The sequence below is a fragment of the Haemaphysalis longicornis genome, unplaced genomic scaffold (assembly GCF_048455015.1).
Source record: "Haemaphysalis longicornis isolate Haplotype H1 unplaced genomic scaffold, Haemaphysalis longicornis Haplotype H1 scaffold_5, whole genome shotgun sequence".
Lineage (NCBI taxonomy): Eukaryota > Metazoa > Arthropoda > Arachnida > Ixodida > Ixodidae > Haemaphysalis > Haemaphysalis longicornis.
This window is the reverse complement of record NW_027526385.1, coordinates 56,799,412-56,822,733: the sequence shown is the minus strand read 5'-3', so window position 1 is coordinate 56,822,733 and position 23,322 is coordinate 56,799,412. Positions and strand designations below refer to the sequence as shown.

At 48.2% G+C, this 23,322-nt stretch overlaps 1 protein-coding gene and 1 long non-coding RNA gene across 2 annotated transcripts; one reads left to right on the top strand and one right to left on the bottom strand.

Annotated features, from left to right (window-relative positions):
• Positions 1–16,486: 16,486 nt before the first annotated feature.
• Positions 16,487–17,094, bottom strand: LOC144139241 (uncharacterized). The gene is made up of 3 exons (XR_013316114.1): positions 16,895–17,094; positions 16,715–16,793; positions 16,487–16,606 (listed from the first exon to the last, which is right to left on the bottom strand). It is a non-coding gene; the product is annotated as an uncharacterized LOC144139241 (long non-coding RNA).
• Positions 17,095–20,820: 3,726 nt separating this feature from the next.
• On the top strand, positions 20,821–23,322 carry LOC144139690 (uncharacterized). The gene has a single exon (XM_077671978.1). The coding sequence runs from the start codon at positions 20,821–20,823 to the stop codon at positions 21,691–21,693; it is 873 nt and encodes a 290-aa protein (XP_077528104.1). The 3' UTR covers positions 21,694–23,322.

The following is a 23,322-nucleotide window of genomic DNA, read 5'->3' as shown; positions in this document are numbered from 1 at the left end:
GTAACTACAGTATCGTCGTGCTATATGTGATAGTGATGCTACTCCGTCAAGGCATATCTGGAGGACCACACCGTACTTGCGCTTGTAGTAAGAGCCCACGCGCGGTATTTTTAAAGCGAAACTTTCTATGCCTCGCTGATGGCGTTGACGTACGAGCATAACACACCGCTGCCGAAAGGCCAACTTTAAATACACTGCAGGAAAGCCAACTTTGCACAGTGGGTTTCACTAAGGGTACATCAATCATACACCACATAACATACCAATAGGATGTCTTCGTACACCTAACGGCATTCTCATAATACGCAAAATACAGTTTGGCAGTACATACTGTTGGTGATGATGAAATACATTCTCTAAGAAGGTTCGGGCTTATTTTGAACTTTGGGACAGTTGGTTTTTGGACTTTGGCTTTGACTCAGGTTTCATGGGAGAAAGCTTCGCATTTTAACCACCTTTAACCCTTTCAGCCCTGAAATTTCTTTTTTCAGGCGGGAATTGTTATTCTGTAAACTTTCGTACAGCCTGGCACCTCAGAAGCGTACAAATGAAAAATTACGCTTACAGTGCAAGTATTTGATAATTTACGGGCACGACAATTAATTAGGTGATTAGCCGATTAAAAATTTTTGCTAGTAGTAAAAAGAATTTTTTTTTCCTTTTTGGCTTAAAAACTACGACACCCTGAACCTACATAAAAAAATTAAGCTTCTAGTGCAATTATTTGATGAATTATAGACATTTTGAACAATCAGGAATGCAGTTTCCTTACCGGCCCCGCCGCCGTACACTCTGTCCATTGAAGCTTCTTTTTTATAGCGTCCAGCTCCTCGAAAACGCAGCAATGGTGATGTCTATCGCAAGAGGAATCCTTGAAGAACCCTTGCCCAGAAAACTGGCAATTTTGGTTCTGTTCTCAAGGCGCCAGAGGATATATTGTGTGGTGCATAAAATGACGGCGCAGCGCCGAAAGGGTTAAAAGGACCCTGCAACACTTTCGATAAGCGCTTTCACTCTTTCCTTCGCGTCTGGAACAACTGCGAAAGCTATAGTTATCGAGCAGGCAGCGGCACTGCGCGATTTGCTCGTCGCACCAGACACGCGTTCCATTTCGGCTTTGCTATTGTGGCTTTTTTTGTAAGTAGCTATCGAAAAGCGTTCCTTGCTGCAACTGAAGAAAAACCGGCCAACAGCCGCTACATGGCCTCCTCAGTGACGTAATTCGAGCCGTCCAAGAAAGTCAAGACTGGGAGAGAGAGAAAAATTTTTTGAGCGAGTTTACGAGTTATCTGATGGGCATGGAGCAGTAATTTTTGGCTGAGGTGCTTTGCGACCCCCTAATCTAAGTACCGGGTGTGTTGCGTGAATACATTCTGCAAGCATTTAAGATTTCAAAAAACGGTGAAAAAAGTGTTGCAGGGTTCCTTTAAGGATGGGGCTTTGATTTTTTTACGGCTGAAACTGAAACTGAAACGTGGCTATTGGTGAACAGACGACCACTCACCCGTTCCGTTCGCTGCGGCTGGCGCTTGGAGGTTTGTTGCTTGCAGCAGCGCTACCACAAGCGCACCGCGCTTGCGCCACAAGTTACTGCAGCCACTGCTCATAGCCGAGCCTCGAGAGGAAGTGCAGGTGCTGAAATAGGAAGCGAAATAAAGAAGCGGATGCAACCACTGTTCACAGTTCAGTCCCGGGAGGAAGTTCCGTTCTGAAATGGTAGTGTCTATTCTCACGGCAGCCGTGAGAATTACCGTTAGAGATTCCTCACCGCAGTCGCTTCCGACTGGCTAAGCACACCGCCCGGTGCTTCACTGGGACAAATATTCCCCGAAAACACAATCTAATTGATTGATTGTAAGGTTTAACGCACCGACGCAACGCAGGCGATGAGGCGCGCCGTAGTGGAGGGCTCCGGATTAATTTCGACCACCTGGGGATCTTAAACGTGCACCGCGGCCGGGAATCGAACCCGCGACCTCGTGCTCAGCAGTGCAACGCCTTAGCCACTGAGCCACCGCGGCGGGTAAAAAAAAACACAATCTAACAAGTGCTCCCGTGGTGCTGTGGTATAGTACTTGATTTTACGGGGAGACTCTGGTTTGAATCAGGTATGGAAGAATTTGTTTTCTGAGCTTTCCGTGTTTTTTTTAACGCGACAGTGTTTTATTCCTGGATACAGAAAGATTTCGATGATGTCATATTCGTCATAGAAATGATGTCAGTACAACGAAGCAAGCGGCGCCCTGTAAAGGGTGCACCCCTGCACACAGCGCCTTCTTGCAGGGAAGCAACGTACCTGTAGTACTAAAGAATACGTTGTATTTACGGTTGTTCGTTTTCGGGTTTTATACTTTAACGCGAATGTGCTTCATGTGGGGATACACCAAAATTTCAATGACGTCATATCCGTCAAACGACGCCAGTACACTTTTGCCAAAGCCACCAGCCAGCAGGACGTCGCTCGCCAAGTACACCCACAAGACAGCCGCCGACCCACAAATCATGCTCAGCTGCAGATTCGCTGCCCATTTCACTTTCGTGCTTTACCGATTCCTATGACAGAGGACTCAACCACAGTTTTTTTTTAAGTTGTGGTTCGTCCGGATAGCGTTAGATTTTTTTCACATTCTGGTTATTCCTACAAGTATTACGCGACCGACGCACAGGATTTCTGAAATGGGTTGGGCAGGATTGAATATGGTTAAATGTCGGTTGCGTTCGGTGTAGGTAGTTGGGCTGAGTTCGACTAGGTTTGTTGCAGTTGAGTTGGGTTTGGATAGGCTATGTTACGTTCGGTTGGGCTGTGCAAGTTAAGGTAAATTTGGTTAGGTTAGGTTAGGTTCGGTGAGGTGAGGTTAGGTTTTGTTAGGTTACATTAGGCTACGTTAGGTTAACTCTCGCCCTCACTTTGGTCAAGTGAATTATTAGGTGGGCGCCGTGCGAAATGTTCATTCGTTAGCCGTGTAAAATAGCGGTAAATCCAGGCTTGTTTAGTTTACTTCAGGTATTAGTATTCAGCTAATTTTACGCCGGCCAGCTGTTGTAGAAACTGGCGTGAGAATAGTCGCGACGGTAGTTCTCCCGGCTGCCGTGAGAATAGACACAGCCTTCTGAAAGTACGGAAACGAAGCGGAAGTAAAAAAACAAATTCTCATATTTATTGGGGTGAAAGCTCTACTTGTCGCATTACGAAACAAATCGGAGGCGTCATGAGGGGCAAAGAAAAAATATGATCCAAACCATTCCTCCCCGCGAAAGTGGTTCGTTGGCGACGCTGCCCTCTTAGTGCATAACCCCCGAAACACCAGAATTGAGATCTGCCCGAACCCCAACAGGAGTGGTAGCGTCACGAGCAACGCACAATTTTTCAAGAGGATAGACTTTCTTGGGCTACTTAAACCCAGAACTGTTGGCCTGTCTGTCTGTCTGTCTGTCTGTCTGTCTGTCTGTCTGTCTGTCTGTCTGTCTGTCTGTCTGTCTGTGTTTACCCTGGGAGGAGCGCGAAGGAAGAGGAACAGCATTAGAAGTGAGCGGGAAAGCGACGGGAGGCATTCACACAACAAATGTCGGAAAAGACTATCGTCTTTTGCCGACATTTGCAACGAAAGGAGCGGATACGCGGCCATTTTTTTTTTTTTGTTGACCACGGCGGACACGAAGACCCTGGAAGAAAGACGACATGAACACTTCGCCGTTGATGTCGCTTAATCAAGGGGCTCTGTCTAAAGTGTCATTCGACGGTACTATAAATATTCCACTATATCGACGTCCACTGCTGGGTTGTAAAAAACTGCTACGTCTGGCACACATCGCTGTCCCTAGTGTGACTTAAGGTAATTCAGCTTAACCTAACCTATCATAACAACATGACATAACCTAACGAACAGAAATCAGTCATCTAAAACGCAAAAAAAGCTAACCTAAGCCATGGAAATCGCAACTGAATTTAAAGATGGGAAAAATAATCGGAAGCAAGAGCCGGTCTCGAACCACCGCCCTTGGCATAAGGAATCTAAGACAAAACAGGCGATTTGTGCTGTACCAGCCAAGTCTTAAATATTCGAATGCCGTCGGCCGGCACTGTAGACACTGCGTAGTCAAGAAGGCACCGTGGTGTCCCAAAGTGCTGGGAACGAAAAAGAAAAATTTCAGGAAGATTACAATCTCAAAAGTACGCCAAATTCTCTTACTGTAATCATTTCAAAAATTGTCTTGCAAGCGAACCAACTTGACCTTGTAATCTAACCGACATTTGCAATCCAGCACGGGCTTTTTACTCCGAAGTTGTTCCGAGCGGCTCAGTAACCCTAATGGCTGCAGATTAGCTCTTACCAGTCGAGGAGGTGCACAACCCAGCTCACTCCGTCTCAACGTCAAGCTGGACGGAGGCCTGGAGAAAAACGTCGATACAGGTCGCGAAGTCTGGGTGTTAATATTTCCTGAATAACCTCTCGCGGCTTAACACAAGCCGACAGGAGCGTAAGCCCTGGAATGCGTTAGTTCTTCTTCTTTTCCTGCTTAGCGCGAGCAACCCCATAGAAAGAACCTAACCGGGGATTGATGTGGCATACGTAAAATTAAAGGGGCCGTGAAGGCGAAATACAACTGTTGTGTCGCGGGCGGTAGCCGACGACAAGGGCCCGGCAACTGGAGCGAGACGCGACGTGCACCGGCACGGACCGCGGCACGAGGAGGGAGTACGAGTCTTGACCCGCTGAAGCCCAAACAACGACTAAGCCTACGAGCGGCCGTTTATCCCCATGACACACGAAGACACGAGTACGCACGTGATTGGCTAGCTCCAATCACGTGTAATAACGACATCTATAAGACACTCTCAGCATATGCAGAGGCGCACAAAGTGCGCGTGCTCTCCAAAGGATGGCGCCACTGATGCACCACAACAAGTTTGTTCAATTTGCTATAACGAGGCTTCGTAATATTCTCAGCTCCATTCCAGCCCCGAAAGACGTTTTTTTAACCGAAAAACCGCAAAAAGTCTGAAAGACTTTCAAATTTCACGCTACATTGATGTAATATGGACAGGTGGGTGTTACGATTTAGCCCGCCGCTGGGCTTCGTTTCAGTACTCCTCGGCTCTGCGGAGAAGCCTCCACTACGTGCGCCTTTCAAGCAAGTCCTCCCTGTCGGTGACTCACGCTTTCACGTCTGGACAAGCCTGGGTCAGACGCCTCGCTTTCGGCGCGTTTCAAACTTGGGCGGTTGCCGGCGAGCCACGTCTCAATGCGCCCCAAGGACACGAAAGCCCCGCGTTCGCAGCGGAGTCCTCCTCTCTCTCCTCTCTCGGACTCAGCGTGCGCCGCTACTAGCGACTGCTCACGAACTCTGGAAATAGTGTTGTGTGTGTCTGTGACGTTCGTGGCGTGTGCACAATCTAGAGGGAACGCTGTTTTGACCGTTAGCGCTTTGGGTATAAATAGATCCCGCCTAAGCGCTGTATTTTTATTCCTGTTTGAGCAGTGAATCATTGCTGTGACTCTGCTCGAGTCCTGTACTGTTACCCCGCCCGTCTGGGCGTTGTTCTTTGGCTTCGGCTCCCCTCTTGCTATGAAGTGAACAGTTACGTTAGCCTACGGCTTCTGGACTTCTTCACGGCTGCAACAGCGGCTGGCCGCTCGCTTCACACCACGCTACCACACGTGTGTCGGAGGCGACGGAGCTCGGCTCGGGTCGGCCTTCCGGGATGCAACAAGGGATATAATACGAGTCAGCACTAACACGTAGTTATCAGTGTGTTAACCGGACTTTCGGATTTGATACGATCGAACAAAACTAGAGGCCCCTCTCCAATCGTCTCGTAATGGGCACCCTCGATTTACCAGTCCTGGACGATCCGCGGGGAGTCCAAAGACTGCGTTCGTCCCGGATGTCCCATGGGAATATATGTGAAAATTGAGCGCCGGATCGCGTCTCGGGCAGTCCGCGGACGATCCGGGACTGATAATCGAGGAGGCCCAATGTTTCGTGAAGATAGCTTAGGTGAGCGGCCGCCAATCGCACGAACGAGATTCTGTGACGTCATAGAAAAATCGCTGGAAAGTGATTGGGGAGGCGCCCCTCCTTCATTTGTTCTCTTCAACACCTCGATTGTTTGCTTTGAGTTTGCGGAAGAACTGGTGTTCTAGATATAGGGGAAAAACAGTCTTTCTGACGAATCGAACCTGTATTTGATTGATTGATTGATTGATTGATTGATTGATTGATTGATTGATTGATTGATTGATTGATTGATTGATTGATTGATTGATTGATTGATTGATTGATTGATTGATTGATTGATTGTAGGGTTCACCGCGCCGACGCAGCGCAGGCGATGAGGCGCGCCGTAGGGAGAGCTCCGGATTGATTTTGACCACCTGGGGATCTTTAACGTGCGCCAAAATCTCGTACACGCGGGCGTTTTTGCTTTTCGCCTCCATCAGAACGAACATATATTTGTCTTCACGACCAATTTATTTGGCTCGGCGAGCTAAAAAACAGCCAAAAATTTATCATTGGCTCACATAAACTCGGCCAACGAATTCCCATTGAGCTGCGAAGCGTGGCCCAGAAGGTAACACAAAACGCAACACAAAAGGATCGTGGCACTTTAACAATCCGCCGAGTGGGTGTAGTACGTCTGCTTGGCGTTAGGCTAATGGTACGCTATAACGTTCAGCGCCGTCAACCGGCACCCGCAGTTTGACGTACAATGATTTTACGTTGCTTGGTGCGTATGGCGACGTTGCCAGCCGAACTTCTGGCACCGCAGCGGGGAAGCGGACGCGGGTATGCGCCGGTTTGGAGCTAGAATCAACGTTACGCTTTGAGGTCTAACGTCAGCCCACGGTATCCGCAGCTTGACGTACAGCGATTTCGACGTTTATTGGCAGGTCTTTGAGCTTTGCGCTGGAGCTGCCATACGTTAAGAATGATTAGTTTCACACTCGCGCCTTAAAGGGACACTGAAGTGAATTTGTCAAGCTCCCGTTTTTGCTTGCACTGCGTAGACTGGCTCAAATTAGCACACTTTTCATCGTTTATCCGGTTGACAAATCGGTAATTATTTTACAAAGCGCCAAAGAAGAAAAACTACCATGCGCGGTTTGCGGCGGCCACACCAACTAAAGCTGTGACGTTGGGAGGAGCGGGACCGTGATTGGACGATGCCCAAGGTGAGCAACCAAACAAGTTTCGGTTTCGGTTTCGGTTCTGTAAAACACAACCTGTGGCGTTGTTGCATGGGCATTCTCAATAACTCAGTAATCATCGTACCGTGCTTCTGCCATGTTGTCAGCTGTAAAAATGCATAAAGATAAGCCTCCCAGGACGGCTTGGAATCGTAGCATTCACTAGCCGAGGCCTACGCAGTGCATGGACGCCCTCCGAGTACCCGCAGACGCACAAATGTCATGCGCTTCCCCCCCCCCTCCCCCTATTTGGAGCTTGCCTCACTCATGCCTGTACCGTAAAATGCGTGTTCGCACCAGGCCACCAGGCCAAGGGTCTGTTCATTCTGGCCTGTGCCCACTGCCCGCAAGCAGTCGGTGCTTATGGACAGCACGCCAACGAGAACTCGCTAGGGCGCCAGTGCCAGCCTGCGCGCGTTCTGTGAACTAGTTCGTGGAGCCATGAACGTTGCGGCCCAAACAAAGGTGAACTCAATGTAGAAAACATCGGCAGAAAACAAAAAAGTTAACGTACAAAAAAAAAAAAAAAAAGCCCGTAACCGCGGGGACTCGAACTCGTGACTTGCAAAACACTCGGCGGCGACATACCTGCAGCCTTAGACAACTCAGCCACGAGACGGGCTGCGCCGACGTTGGTAATATAAGGTATATATTGTACAACAAGTTTACATTTTTATTTAGTTTTGGCATTTCAAGCAGCTTAGGTGACTATTTGTTGTATTGTGCTCGTGCAGTAAGCGTCCCTCGAGTTTCCGCAATAGCTCACGTCTAGCAATTGCATTTCGTAGACGGAAAAGCGTTCGCAGATGCGTAGTCGTGCTACTGACCGCTGTGCTTGTTCGCCCAGCGCAAAAAAGTGCTTCCCGCACCCTATTTTTACGCTGTAGGGTAAAAAATAAAAGTTGATTTTATTTCCTTAGTACCTATATTGACTTCGCTGACTCTTCTCCCGCCTTCAAGAGGCCTTATATTTTCCTACTGGCGTACCAGTCAGCGAAGCGTCGCATGTGCGCTTGTGCAGCGCGCGCTTGTGTGAAGCGACCTTGACTTGGAGCTAGATACAGTGTACAAACTAACCAAGTAAAGAAAGGCCCATTCTTCCATTCACAAACGTGTCCTGGCTTCGTTTCAACTGAGCGAACGAATTGCGACGACCCGTCGGCGTCCGGCGGACGAAACGCTGGGCCGACTGACTCTGTCTGAAGGCCGGGGAGCCGTGCAGATAGCTCAGCCAATTGCGAGCTCGGCTCCTCTCGACGTCACACGAAAACGCCGCAGAAAATGGGCGAGCGTAAAGAGAGGAGGACAGCATTTTCGAATTTAATTTTATACTAAATAAAAGCGCGTAAACGCGCCCAGAGTGGTCGTAACATGGCCTGGGGACCACGGACTACAATTTGCGCAAGTAATCCCGCAATGTTTACATATCACTTCAGTGTCCCTTTAAGCCACACAAGCGTAGATGTCCTTTGCAACGTGAATGAAACTCGCCGAGTTGACACACCTGCAAGGAGTACTGGACGAAGCATTATAAAACAGTTAATCAGCTTATTCGTTTCAGTCAAGCAGTTCCATCAATCCAATTACTCAGAGCGCATGAACTAGGAGGATCGATAACGAGATATCCGCACGCGTATACACTAAAGCCGACTTCAACGTGCTCACTGTATAGCGGTCTGTGGAAATACATCTTATGGGGGTGTTTCAAAAGAAAAATTGCCATCCCTTTCTAAAGAAAGCTGACAGATGTGCGAAAGCTAAAAGTGCGCTCAGCCTTCGCTGAAAGATTCGGTCGTCAAACCTTCAAAGACCCAAATCGCAAACGAAAAAATTAGTAGTGGCTTAGCTCTGCTATGCCAGGATATACGTAGCGTGAGCTAAGGTTCAGCAATCCAATCCAGTCCAATCCAGTCCAGTCCTGTCCTAGGAGCAGTGACTGGACAGGACTCCTGTCCAGTCACTGCTCCTCGCGCATGCTCAGCACGGCTCTTCACGAGCCACGCGAAACGGCTACCAAGCAGCTCCGGTGCAGCGTCACACTAGGCGACTGCGCAGTTGAGGCGCACACCTGGGCACGCGCCGGCGCAAGCGCGTCTGCCGCGGCTATGACGCAACACAATCCAACACAATCCAATCCAATTCCAATCGAATACAAGCCAAGCCAGGCCAAGCCAAGTCAATCCAATCCAACTCAACGTCCCTCGCGCTTGCGCAGAACAGCCCTTCACGGCACTCGCGAAACTGCTCAACCTCGGCCAGTGTAGCTTACGCTACAAAAGGAAATCATGCGACGATTTTTCGCGCACTAATTAAACGCATCAACGAAATCTAAATGTACACCGATACGTGGTTTATGAGATACAAGTACACTGTCGTGCTCCTTCTTCATGATCGATGCGTGTATTGTCTTATCTAGAACCGTTCCTTTTTGGTGATTTTCAAGTAACCGTCTTGACACAACGGAAGACCGGTTTCACACACGTGCCGTGTGTCCAGAGATCTTATCAGAGCTTTTCGGTCGACCAACCGGTCTACGGAGAAATGCATTGGTTCTTTTGACAGCATGCCATCGGTCTCACTAAGAAAGCTTTCGCTTTAAGAAGAGGCCCAGAGTATGCTTCGAATAGCATACTCCCTATGTCACCCCCCCAAAAGTCTTTTGAGCAATGTGTTTACGCATAGCGGTGAAGCTAATTTTAAGGGGTTTGATGTAAGCCCACCGGCTTACACTTTTATTTTTGTAGTATTACACAAGAAACCGTTATGCCGGACGAGTTCTGAATCATTACCCGATACTCCTTTAGAGCGCGCCTTTGTGTGTTACACAAGAAGGGAGTTACATAGTGAAATAGCGATAAAGACAACGACGGAAGCAGATGGGACGTAAGCAGTTATTAATAAAAGCTGTTTATTAATAACTGTTCATTAACAAAAAACAGTTGCGAGTTAACGACGTCGTGTGTCTTGTCTTGTTCCGTCGTTGTCTTTCGCGCTATTTAAGCGTGTACAAGAGCTAGCTAGCCCAACTGTCGATTCTACTGAGGAAGGGAGTTACGCAGGCAGAGTTTAGAATTGTTATTACAAGTTGCTCTTGAGTCATGCTAACGCTCCCTCAAAACATGTCGCGTTCAAAATGACAGCTGTTGGCAGCTGATCAATACAACACGAAGCATATTGTTTGAAAAACATTGTGTATGCATACGTAAAAACATGATAAAACCTTAGCTCGTACCTGCTAAGACGACGAATGAAAAGAAGCATTAAATGCAGTCGCTAAACTTTCCTAAAGAAAAAGACAAAAGACGGAAAAAGAAAAAGACAAAACAGGCTGGTTCAAAAAACATATTTTCATATCGGAGGGAGAAATAAATAGCGCCTTTGCTTTCATACAGACAAAAAAGGGACAACGACGCGCGCACCTAACAAGGGAAGTCTGCACTAACATCAAAAATTGGCTTACAGGCGTTGCGAATGCAGGTGATGCGATTAATACAAGCAAGCAAGCAATAAACGACGTCGTAAATTCAGGTTTAAATCATTAAAATTGCTATATCAGCTAAAAAACGAGTTTTGTCTCGTCATGCCACACCGTCCGGCCAAGATAAAGGATTCAGTCGAACAAACACACTGGAGCTAATATATGAACGCCAGTGTGCTCTCAAGGCGCCGTTTGTGGATACGTATCACACCAGAAAATCGAAATGAACTTTTTAAAAGCAGCAACACGATCGTTAGTCGTTTTGCGTATGCATAGTAGAGATTCCAACTGAACGCTGGTGCGTCCATTGTCCCAAAGTTACGGAGAGCCACAATCGCTAAGGTGTCGTCTGAGCCCCACATCGCCTGCACGCACAGGTAGATGCTTTTTTGGGAGAGCTAGGGCTGAGTGAGCGGCATCAGTCGAAGTAGAGGCACTCTCTCCCTTCGTCCATCGTGACCAGTTGTCATCCTTTTCTAATAAAAGTTCTCTCTCTCTCTCTCTCTCTCTCTCTCTCTCTCTCTCTCTCTCTGGTAGCGTTCATGGGTGACCACTAGGGCACCGGAAGGCCTCGGCGAATGGCGGGAAATTTCGAATCGCCTTGTTGCAATCTCCTCCCAAAGAGCCAACGAGGAGGAGGAGGAGGAGGAGGAAGAAGAAGAAGAAGAAACTTTACTGAGCAAAAATATTGTGGGGTGGCTTCCTAGTCCGTAAGTCCATGGGCAATCCTGGCTCTTTTCCGCTCGGTCAACCAAAATCATCTGTTCATCGAGGCTCGAGCTGGATAACATGCTCTCCCACTGCTCAAGGGAAGGGTTGGTAATGGGGGGAAGGTCGGGGTTTCGGTCGCACTCCCAGACGATGTGATAGAGTGTGCCTGAATTGCTGCAAAACGCACACTCCGGGGAGTATTGTGTGGGGAATAGATGATTCAGTCGTACTGGATTTAGGAGTGTGTTTGTTTGAATTCGTCTTAATGTGTTTTCCTGCATTTTAGACATGCTGAGCTCTGCGGGGGGAAAGAATCCAGGACGGTGGCACACGCTTAAGCACACTGTTACGAAGAACACCTGCGCCAGAAAAAAAATGGGCCACGTTAGCACTTGTAAACCTCGTTATCACGAGCGAAAGCTGAAGAGCCCGCACAGATGGCTTAGCCACCGCGCCACCTATACGCCTCGAGCTTCGCGATCGCTGCGCCGCCTGCCGCCGCTTCTCCGCGGCGTTGACGGGATTTTCGCTGCATGGCTGATAGGGGCTCGTGCGGTGTTTTGGTTCTGTTTTGCTTCTTTTCGCCTTCCCGCGCCCTAAAAAAAACTTGTTACGGTGACGTCTATAAGCAAAGAGTACGTTTAGATCACTTAAAAAGCAGCTGCGTCTTCGTAGAGTACGCGATCGCCTGCAAGAGCTACCCGGGGACGCGGTCCTTCGCACTTCGACGCCGCTCTTCCGGGCGTCGGCGACGGTAGCAGCATATCACCACTGTCACCTCCAAATACGTCAAGCACAAATGAATTATACTGTCGCCTCGTTTACACCTGATACTGGCGCAGTGAGAGGTTGGCTTCATTTTGCAGCGTAGACAACGAATGCGGCTTCGTTTCTAATATATACGTGGCAGAAAAATATGTTTCGGGGATATGATTACCCAATCCCTGACAATAACTTATGCCTTTTATAAAAATATAAACAATGCGAAAATGTTAAGTATATTCTAAGTCTGTGCATCATTAAATACTTGCCCACACATGCCTTATAGCAAGAACCAAGGCAAGTAATGAAACCACGAAAAAATAAATGCTGTGCAAGTGCGGAAGAAACATAAAAGCTCTAACGGAAATGAAAAAAAAAACAGTGCACCTTCTGACATGCCAAAGTTGTTCGTCGAAACTTAAGCCAGGTAGGGTTCACCAGACCAACTATACGCGAAGTGCACTGTTATTTCGCGAAACATAAGTTGGGGGGGGGGGGAGGGGAGGGGGGCGCTTTGTACAAATGCGGAGCGGAATCAAGCAAAAATGTTTTAATAATCACACACAAAAATCCCGCGTTCACAGTCCTTTTTTTTCGACTTCAACGAACAGCTGATCGTACGACGGACGCATTTTTTGAAGTATACAGGGTAAGTAGTTCAACAAGCGATGAAAAGGGTAGTTGGAAGAGTGTGGCATGTGATAAGGCCCTTTGATTTCCGTTTCTGCTTTATTCTACAGGTTCCCTGTGCCATATGACGATATTTCGAAGAAGCATTTAGTCACGGATGTGGATTATATTCTAAGCCCGTCTCCCCGCTGCTCGCGGAGGATATATGTATCAGATGAATATTTGCGGGCGCTCACCTCACGGCAAGACGACTCTGTCGTGTGCTGATCCCGGAGTATAATTATGCATTGCCCATCGTACTTTTGTTGAGTATTCCCGGAATTAACACACACTGGCTTGTAAATGGTGGTGATCAATATCAGAGGTATAATATTGGCAAACGTAACTGGCGTGCTGTCAGGTACGAGTGCTGCGCTGATTATGTAAGCGCACAAAACTGATTTACGTCGTAGTGTATAGCCGTAGCATGAACATCTCAGGAACCGGTGGTTACAGAGACACTGCTAGTAGATTCAGGGCAATGTAACTACAATCGGCTCCATCGTACGCCGGTTCCGCGACGCTGGCCTGTGGCACACAACTGGCGGTTATACAGACCGAATATACCACACGAAGATCGCGTCAGCAACATTTACACTCTTGTAAACACGCCCCATTTGCGAACATAGTGACTGTTCCACAAAAACACGGATTTCAAACGCCCGCAACGGTAAATCTCGGTCGTGAACGTGCCGCAAATGCAGCGGCGACAGTGGGGAGCGGGACGCGGACTCCCGCGGCTGCTTTCGAAACGGGCCGCTAGGGGGATTTCAGTGGCGCCCCTACAGGCCGCGCTCGAGGCGTATAGCGATACTGAGCGGCCAAGCGCTGGCGAAGCAGCCGTTCAACCCTCGCCAATCACGTGTTACCGCAACGGTTATGCTCCTATAAAGCGCCGCTGCGACGCTTCTCTACAGCTGATCACATGGCGTGACGTCACATCTGCCACATTTGCGTTCCCGATGCTCAAGGTCATTGCGACGCCATGGATAACCTTTGGAGGCGAGGCGTAATAGAGTTTAATAATTGTGTGATACAGTTAAACCTGGATATAACGAAGTTGACAAAAATTCGCAGTTTTTCGTTGCATCCAGGCATTCGTTACATGTAATAGGTTTCGAGTTAAGGCTCGCGTGAATGAAGCAGAAACGAAACCAAAATTCTTGACGCAGCCGACTACTACAACGGCGACTCTTGTCTCAACGCCATGGCGATTGCAGTCGTCAGCAATGACGGCATCGCAGTGACGTCAGCATCCACGCCGGCCAAACATCCCACTCAGGGCGAAGAAACGGCCATAGCCCTTGCTATAAATTCTACTCGAGCAACCACAATCATAAGCGACTCGAAGTCCGCCATTCTTAACTTCGCGAAAGGCAGGATCTCCCCTGCAGCAGCCTCGCTGTTAGAGAAGACCACTAACCAAAGAAAAATTATTTTGATATGGACTCTGGCCCACTGTGGTCTACAGGGGAATGAACTGGCCCACGCAACCGCTCGAGCTCTCGTCAACCGAGATGTGTTGCCTACGACGCCACCACAACCACCATCATCCCCACACGAGACCTCGCAGGAAAGGCAGGAACAAGCCCATACGTTATTAGATCCCACTAAGACAGTCTAGTCACATACAGGGATTTAAAATAAATCACTACCGGTTATCCAGATGCAAATATCCACCGGCCCATCACACACTTTCCAGGAAAGAGGCAGTCACGTGGCGACGGTTGCAGACAAACACTTTTCCAAGCCCAGTTTCCCTCAGCCGCTGCTACCCAGGCCTTTACTCAAACCTCTGCACTTTGTGCAACAGCAGAGCCGACCTACACCACATGATATGGTTCAGCCATGAGCTCCATAAAAAAATTCGACGGGCTATAATAGCAAATCCGATGTAAATACACTTAAAAGATACAAAATTAAGACTGCAGAACAATGGGAGACTGTTCTGCTCAGCTCCACACCGGAGGAACAACTCACGGCAGTCCGGATGGCCGAAGCCACCGCGAGTATCCAAGGAATCCTGGCTGATGGCTGAGGGAGGGAGACCGTCCAAGTCGTCTACCCTTAAGAACCGATCTCGGGCATCAAATAAAGTCATCTCTCTCTCTCTCTCTCTCTCTCTCTCTCTCTCTCTCTCTCTCTCTCTCTCTCTCTCTCTCTCTCTCTCTCTCTCTCTTGACATCAGTGATGGTGAACTAGCTCTGAAAGGGTTTATGTCGCAGTGAAATACTGCGTGATTTGCACCTGCTGGTTTCCCACATACTTAGTCACTGCACGGCTTTGCAAAGAAGCAATGACACTTGCCCCCACTACTCCTGCTGCTGCGAGTTCTGTTCCAGCCAGGCGTACACGTCACATTCTGCGATAAAAATAAAACCTGCCTTGACAGCCTTCATTTGAGCCAAGCTGTTCTCTAAAGTTTCATCAAGGTTTGTCCGCGGAACTTCTCGGTGCCACAAAGAACAAAAATTAAATCCGTTCCACTCAATGTGAAAGCTGTCGGAAGTGCAGAGCAGTGATTCCCCATAATGTGCTGCAGCGCCGTTATCCACTCACTGCTGCATTTCAAATTTCCCGCCTTCGCAGTGCTCGCGCGCCCCCTGCCCGGAACTGTGCCAGCAGGAGCAATGAGCAGGAGTTCTGTTCTTTTTGCGCTTGCTATGCTGGAACTGTTTTGCGTCATTTCAAACGCGCCATTTTTTTCTTGCGTGGCTGGAGCCTTTCTGCGTCATTTCGAACGCGCCATTTCTTTCTTGCACGGCCGCTTTTTTCGCTAATTACTAACGTAAAAACTAACCCAACGAGCGTTCCTAACTAAATGAACGCGGGGGCTGCCGGTAATTATATACACAAATTTTGCCTGAAATGTACCTGCTGTTTTCTTTGCCCTAAGTAAGGGGGGGGGTGGTGATTTATTAACAAAGGAGGGAAGAGAAAAGGCCTGGGGATATTGTTGAACTCAACGGGAAGTTCACCCTCATACGACCCAGTCCAGGGAAGGGGATTGGGGCTTCAAAGGATAGGAAGAGAGAAGGGGGAAGAGAAGAGCGGTAGGAGAGTGGGAGATAGTATATATCGCGTTCGTTTAGTCCATGACTCGATGGCTACAAACGCAGCGCTAGTCCTGTTGTAACCAGTCCTGTTGTAACCGGACGCCATCCGACGGGAGGTCTTCCAGCACCTAGTCAACTTCCTGGTTACAACAGGAATAGCGCTGCGTTTGTGGGGACCGGACGCCATCCGACGGGAGGTCTTCCAGCACCTAGTCAACTTCCTGGTTACAACAGGACTAGCGCTGCGTTTGTAGCCATCGACTAGGTGCTGGAAGACCTCCCGTCGGATGGCGTCCGGTCCCGTGGGGACCGTGCCCAGCCGAAAAAAACCATTGGCCGACCTATTGGCGTTCCAATTGGTCGACCAATTGGCCGACCAATTGGTCGTCCAATGATGTTTTAGGCACCCATTGGCGTACCCATTGGCCGGCCATTTGGACGACCCATTGGCCGTCCAATTGGGCGACCTATTGGCCGACCCATTGGAACGCCAATAGGTCTTCCCATTGGCCGCCAACTTGTTGCACTTTTAGTTGGTTCATCCCACTGCCGCAGTCACTCCATCTGAGCTGCCGCTGCAGTGCGTTGGTTACCTGTATCACAAATACAAGAACTCTCGGAATGAATGAATATCTTTATTGCTCTGTTTGTATACACAGCATGCAGACAGTTCGTCGTTTAAGCAATTTTTCACAGGCCATTGTCCATGCCGTGCTCCGCTCGCCGCAGGCTGGCTGGACCTTCACAAAGTGAGTGGCAAAAGCGAACAATGGGTTAAGTTTATAATAAACCGCAGTTTCGCGCATTAAAACAACAAGGCACTGATATGTTGAAAGACGTGAGCTCACCTCTTCAACAACGTCCCATGCATGGCGAACTGCGTTGCGTGGCGATGTCGTGAACCCGTCAATCGTAACATGAAGAGCCCTGAAATATATTTAGGCAGACAAATTATTTCTTAATAACACCGCTCACGCTATGATTGGTGAAAATGGCAAGGAAAACTTACATATAAACAGTATACTCACATAAACAGAGACACTCTTCCTTCGGTGCGAGGCTTAGCGACGTCCAGCGTAAAGATGCATCTTGAAACACACTGCTATGGGTGTGCGATATCATCGTCGCCACTTCTCACACTCTTGCAGACCACCTTACATTTCCAATGCAGTCAGAGAAGACTGCGTGTGCAACCGATCAACACGCCTACATACCTACACCGCCAATGCCAACACCACGTTGAATATCACTTATCCACTGTCCGTCTATGGATTGGATTCGATTGGATTGGATCGGGGTTTTATTTCCAAACAATTTTGCTACTCGTGTCGGAAAGTTTTCATTAGTGTGTTTGTTATGTTTTTTTTAAGAACTTTATCTTGAATTGCTGATTGTAATATCAAAATTAATTGCCTCATAAATATACATTTGTAAAGGTTGCAAGTTTTGAACATTTCTGAAGGTTTCAAATTAAGGGTGAGAGAGAGAATTTAATTTCAGCCATTTGTTGTCGTAATTGAATACTATCCAAATACTATCCAAAACGGCTCCCCGATTGGGTCATCATGTTGGAGCAGTCAGTATTAACTTTATAGTTGGAGCCAATGGGTCCAATTGGCCCAACTGGCCATCCTAATCGGGCCAATGGGCCCAATTCGGATCGCTCCAATAGGTCCAATTGGACCCATTGGGTTTCCATTTGGACCCATTGGGATTCCATTTGGACCCATTGGGTGGCAAATGGGACCAATTGGTCGGCCAATGGTTTTTTTCGGCTGGGTGACGCCATCCGACGGGAGGTCTTCCAGCACACAAGCGCCAAAGGTTGACTGCGTATTCGCGTACTATCCTGCAAACGACGTCGAAAGACGAGAGTTTTTGTCCCTGCCTCACGACCTTTTCCCCTTCACGCTCTCCCTCCTTCAATCCAACTCACCCACTGTTCCTGGATCCCTTTACCACCCGACTCAATATATTATTACTACCTTCTTCCTCTTCTCCTCCCACTTCCCTCCTTGCATTATCCTCCCCCTTTCCCCAGTCGTCCTTAAAGGGACACTGAAGTGATATGTAAACATTGCGGGATTACTAGCGCAAATTGTAGTCCGGAGTCCCCAGGCCATGTTTCGACCACTCTAGGCGCGTTTACGCGATTTTATTTAGTAGAAAAACTAATTCGAAAATGCTATCCTCCTCTCTTTACGCTCGCCCATTTTCTGTGGCGTTTTCGTGTGACGTCAGGAGGGAATGAGCTGGCAATTGGCTGCGCCACGGCTGCGCTACTGCACGGCTCCCCGGCCGACAGAGTCAGTCGGCCCAGCGTTTCGTCCGCCGGCCGCCGGCGGGTCGTCGCAATCAAGGAGGTTAAAAAAAATTGCTTGGTCGCAATTCGTTCGCTTAGTTGAAACGAAGCCAGGACACGTTTGTGAATGGAAGAATGTGCCTTTCTTTACTTTTTGTTTGTACACTGTATCTAGCTCCATGTCAAGGTCGCTTCACACAAGCGCTGCACAAGCGCACATGCGACGCTTCGCTGACTGGTACGCCAGTAGGAAAATATAAGGCCTCTTGAAGGCGGCAGAAGAGTCAGCGAAGTCAATATAGGTACTAAGGAAATAAAATCAACTGATATTTTTACCGTACAGCGTAAAACTAGATCGCGGGAAGCACTTTTTTGCGCTGGGCGAACAAGCATGCACAGCGGTCAGCAGCACGACTACGCATCTGCGAACGCTTTTCCGTCTACGAAATGCAATTGCTAGACGTGAGCTACTGTGGAAACTCGGGCGACGCTTACTGCACGATCGCAGTACAACAAATAGTCACCTAAGCTGCTTGAAATGCCAAAACCGTATATAGCGACACTAGCCAAAACTAGATAAAAGTGTAAACCGGTTGTACAATATATATGTACCCTATATTAGCAAGGCCTTCGCGTCCCGCTTCGTGGCTCAGTGGTCTGGGGCGCCAGGTGTGTCACCGCAAATATTTTGCACGTCACGAGTTCGAATCCCCGCGGTTACGTGCTTTTTTTTTTTTTTGTAAGTTAACTTTTTTGCTTTCCGCCGATGTTTTCTATATTGAGTTCACTTTTTTTTTGGGCCGCAACGTTCATGGCTCCACGAACTAGTTCACAAAACGCGCGCAGGCTGGCACTGGCGCGCTAGCGAGTTCTCGTTGGCGTGCTGTTGCCATAAGCACCGACTGCTTGCAGGCAGTGGGCACAGGCCAGAATGAACAGACCCTTGGCCTGCTGCGAACACGCTTTTTACGATACAGGCATCAGGGAGGCAAGCTCCAAATATGGGGGAAAAGCGCATGACATTTGGCCGTCTGCGGGTACGCGGAGGGCGTTCATACACTGCGTGGGTCTCGGCTAGTGAATGCTACGACTACAAGCCGTCCTGGGAGGCTTATCTTGTGCATTTTACAGCCGACAACATGGCAGAAGCGCGGTACGATGATTACTGAGATATTGAGAATGCCCATCCAACAACGCCATTGGTTATGTTTTACAGAACCGAAACGGAAACCGAAACTTGTGTGATTGCTAACCTTGGGCATCGTCCAATCACGGCGCCGCTCCTCCCAACGTCACAGCCTTAGTTGGTGCGGCCGCCGCAAACCGCGCATGGTAGTTTTTCTTCTTTCGCGCTTTGTAAAATAATTACCGATTTGTCAACCGGATAAACGATGAAAAGTGTGCTAATTTGAGCCAGTCTACGCAGTGCAAGCAAAAACGGGAGCTTGAAAAATTCACTTCAGTGTCCCTTTAACTTTTGCCATCCCTTCCTGCAAACATTTCCTCCCCCCCCCCACTGCCATCTTGCCTCTCCCCTTCACGTGCGCGCCCACCCCTCTTGCATCTCTCCCATATTACCCGCAGGCCCTTCTGGCCTTGGATTGTATACATACCCGACAGCCTGATGTAAATTTCGCCGAAATCATTGAGCATTTTCAGTCCAGGCGGCGACGGCTGTCCCCATCCCAACCTCACCAAACCATGCTAAAACGCCTGCAGACAATGCTAAGGCGCCTGCAGACAAACACTCTCATGTGTCCATACTCCACAAGTTTTACCCAGCGAAGTTCACCAGCCCTCAGTGCAAGTTCTGTGGAGGCGACGGAACCGTGCGGCTTTGCAGCCACGGGCCTCCCGCACGCCCCTCTTCCTGTTCCTCGGATCGGCACTCCTCCTCTCTTGCTTTCAGGACAGGCACCCCTACAAATCACTAACAGCAGCATCCCCTTTTCGTCCCGTCATGCTCCTAGGCCTTGGAGGCTTATCCTGGACAGCCCCTCCATCGATCGAGGACCAGCTCCGGCCGGGCCCATTGGCCGGCAGAGCAGAGGCCGCGTCCATGACACTCGGATTCCCCTGAACCGGAGTCCGGGCCCCCCCAACCCCATCCCCTAAAGGCCAATAAATTGCGTTCCACCACCACTTCTGTTCTCCATGTTCATACTTCTTTCCTACCTCTTCTTCTCTTCCTCCTGCCTTTCCCCCTTTCACTCATTCCTATTCCTCCTTCCCTGCCCCTCATATTCCTCTTATCCATCCCTTCTGTTCCTCGCCCCACCCAAATCCCATCTTCTTCCGCTACTTTTTTCATCCTTTTTCTCACTTTCCTCCTATCACAATCGCGCCTCCCCTCCTTCCCTGTCCTGCTGACGTATCTCAACCTCCTTTAATCTCATAATCCATGTCAATTCTATTTTCCTCTTCCTGACGTTACTCACTCCAATCACCCCCCTCTTCCCCCCATCCCCATTCCCTTTTAGTTCGACCTCCAAGACCGGGGCCCTTCCCGCTACTTCCGTTTTTCTCTCCCCCCATTTCCCTCAATTTACCCCACTTTCCCTCCTCCCCACTTCCACTCGTCAGTCACTTACCCAACAGGTCCCGGTGGATCAATTTGAAACGGTGTGGCTAGGTGTGAAGGAGCTGTGGGTAATGTTTCATAGACTTGAATTTGACGTTGTTCTAACGACAAATAACGGCATTGAAGCCCAAAACAGGGTGCTCAAGGCCCACTATGTCAAAAGTGCGAGTGGAAAGCAGTCACTGACGTCTCTGATCGCAGCAGTTGTTTGTGGCTACCTTCCTGACAACGAGAAAAAGTTCCACGAGTCGACAATGAGGCAGTCATCACTGTACAGACAGTACAAAGACGCTGTCCCCGCATTTCTTCACAACCGGCCCCACAGCTTTATTAGGCACATGCTCAGGCGGCTTGTAAATGCAGAGGAGTATACACGCTCTGACATTAGGGAACTGCCTACTGAAGGTGCGTTTGCTGTTCAGTCGGAAAGAGACGACGATGAAGCGCACACAGTTGAGTTCTGCAAGCCTCTGTGCACTTGCCCTGACTTTGCCAAGCACAAATACCCATGCAAGCACTTCTGTGCTGTTTTTAAGCACATTAGTGGGTGGTCGTTTGCATCTCTCCCAGATAGTTACCGTAATCGGCCCGAAATTACTTTGGGCAGCTGTCCACCATCAGATACATCCTCTGATGTTCTTGATCTCGTAGAGCTGCCTGTTTTTGAGGCCCCTCAGCAGGCTCTGCATTCCGAGAGAGAAGCTCTAGGAAATCCGGCAGCATCAGTGCTGCGAAAAGCCATAGCTGAAGAATGGGAAAAGTGCAGCTCCCTTCTTCATTACTGTCATGACGTTGATGCACTGTTGGACACCAAGAAAATGGTTGAATCAGCGTTTCGTAGGTTAGCTGAATGTGTGCCACACAGTTCAGGTCTTCAAATTCGAGGCTCACCAACCAAAGGATGCTCATCTTTGAAACCCCTTCCAAAGCGGAAACGCCTATAGTGCACTATCCTTAGCTGACTTGCGAGTGGTATATGAACTCTTTCCAAGTTGTCCACAAAATGCTTTGCACTCAAAAGGCCATGAAAGCAAAATACAAGTTGTGAAAGATTTGGTGTTTTACAGTGCCTCCAGCACTTGTCAGGCAGCAAACAATGCCTTATTCACTGAGAAATTAAACAATTTAAGTCTAAATTTTCTCCCGGTGCATTGCATGTTTCGCGACATCAGCGATGCATATGTAGGGTAGGTTCCTAAAACAAAAGTGTGTGTTGACTAAGCTTGCTGCAAACGGCGAGACGTGTCATTTGTTGTCTTTATTTACCGTCCACGTTCCTATGTGGCACAATGATACCGCGCAAAGACAGCTGTCCACACTCGCTTTGTTTTTGACCGGATGTGTACCTGGCTTATTTTTGTACAGTTCATAGTAATCGTTTCGTGAAACACTGGTTATGCTCGACAAACAGAGTTACGTAAGTGGCAATGTAGCTTATGCCAGTTAACAGTGTCGTGTCAGACAAGCCCATTGTGCTCGACGGCTCCGCAGCTTCGGCCAGCATTGTGCGTCCCGTTAGCACTGGTGCTTTTAAGTTTATGTTTGTAGCTTTCATTGTTTATTTTATCATTCTTACCGCTATAAAAGGAATAGGCACCAAACTTGGATGCAAATATCTCATTTTACAAGCTTACGACCCCTGTTGAATTTGTGTTGCACTTTGTCGGCATCAGCCAATCGGAACAAGCTGCTCATAATGCATCATACAGTGCGAAAAAGTGGTTAGGGTGTTGCATGCCTTTTCTGTTTTGCTTATTAATAGCTTATTTGAGTGAAGCTTGCGCCTAAAGTGGTATCAGGGTTATTGTAATGAGGCACTTTTTCAAATAAACAAAACTTGCATTTTGTCTTCATGGCTTCTTTAATGTTACATTTACACTGAAATTTTGACACAGATATCCCGGGAGTGTGTTTTTTGCTGAACTGAACTCCCTGTTCTAAGGACAGTGGCTTGCATGATATGTTCGTGCTCACTTGAGTTCAAAAATGTTCCATCGGCAGGCTGTGTCATCAACTGATATGTATGTAGTTTTGGCGTCATTACTGTATCTATGCCACATGCTAGTTTTTCAACTGCTATAACATTAAAAGGGTCACTTGAGAGAAATTAAATTCATCAACAAAGTACTGGTCTGTAGTATATGCTTAGCAGTCCTCAAATAATAGATATTTGTGTAATGTACATGCTTTGTTCAAGTTTATCAGAGGGGTGTTGCCTCCACGTGTGGCATACATGTAAGCTATACATGCTAATGTATTGGAATTTACCTGACTTCGTGCCTTTTGTATTTTGAGAACCAACTCTTCTCTTTACTGTGTTTTTCTAACTGACCATGGAACAATTTTTGTGGAGGCTTTGTGCAATGCCCGCGAGTTTTAATTTCACAGAGGTGCAGTGTCCTAGTATCTGTACAGCGAAGTGCAAGTGGTCTTGTGTTCTTTGATTTTTATTTTATTACTCCACATAGGATTGTTTACCTGTGTATATATTAGTCTGTCTTTCGGTGTTATTTAACTTTGAATATGTTTGTACACCCACATGTACCTGAGGCCTGCTCTCAAATAAATTGGTG

What these genes read in the sequence shown, in the direction of transcription:
- LOC144139690 (XM_077671978.1), top strand. Translation starts at nt 20,821, where the DNA reads ATGTTTCATAGACTTGAATTTGACGTTGTTCTAACGACAAATAACGGC.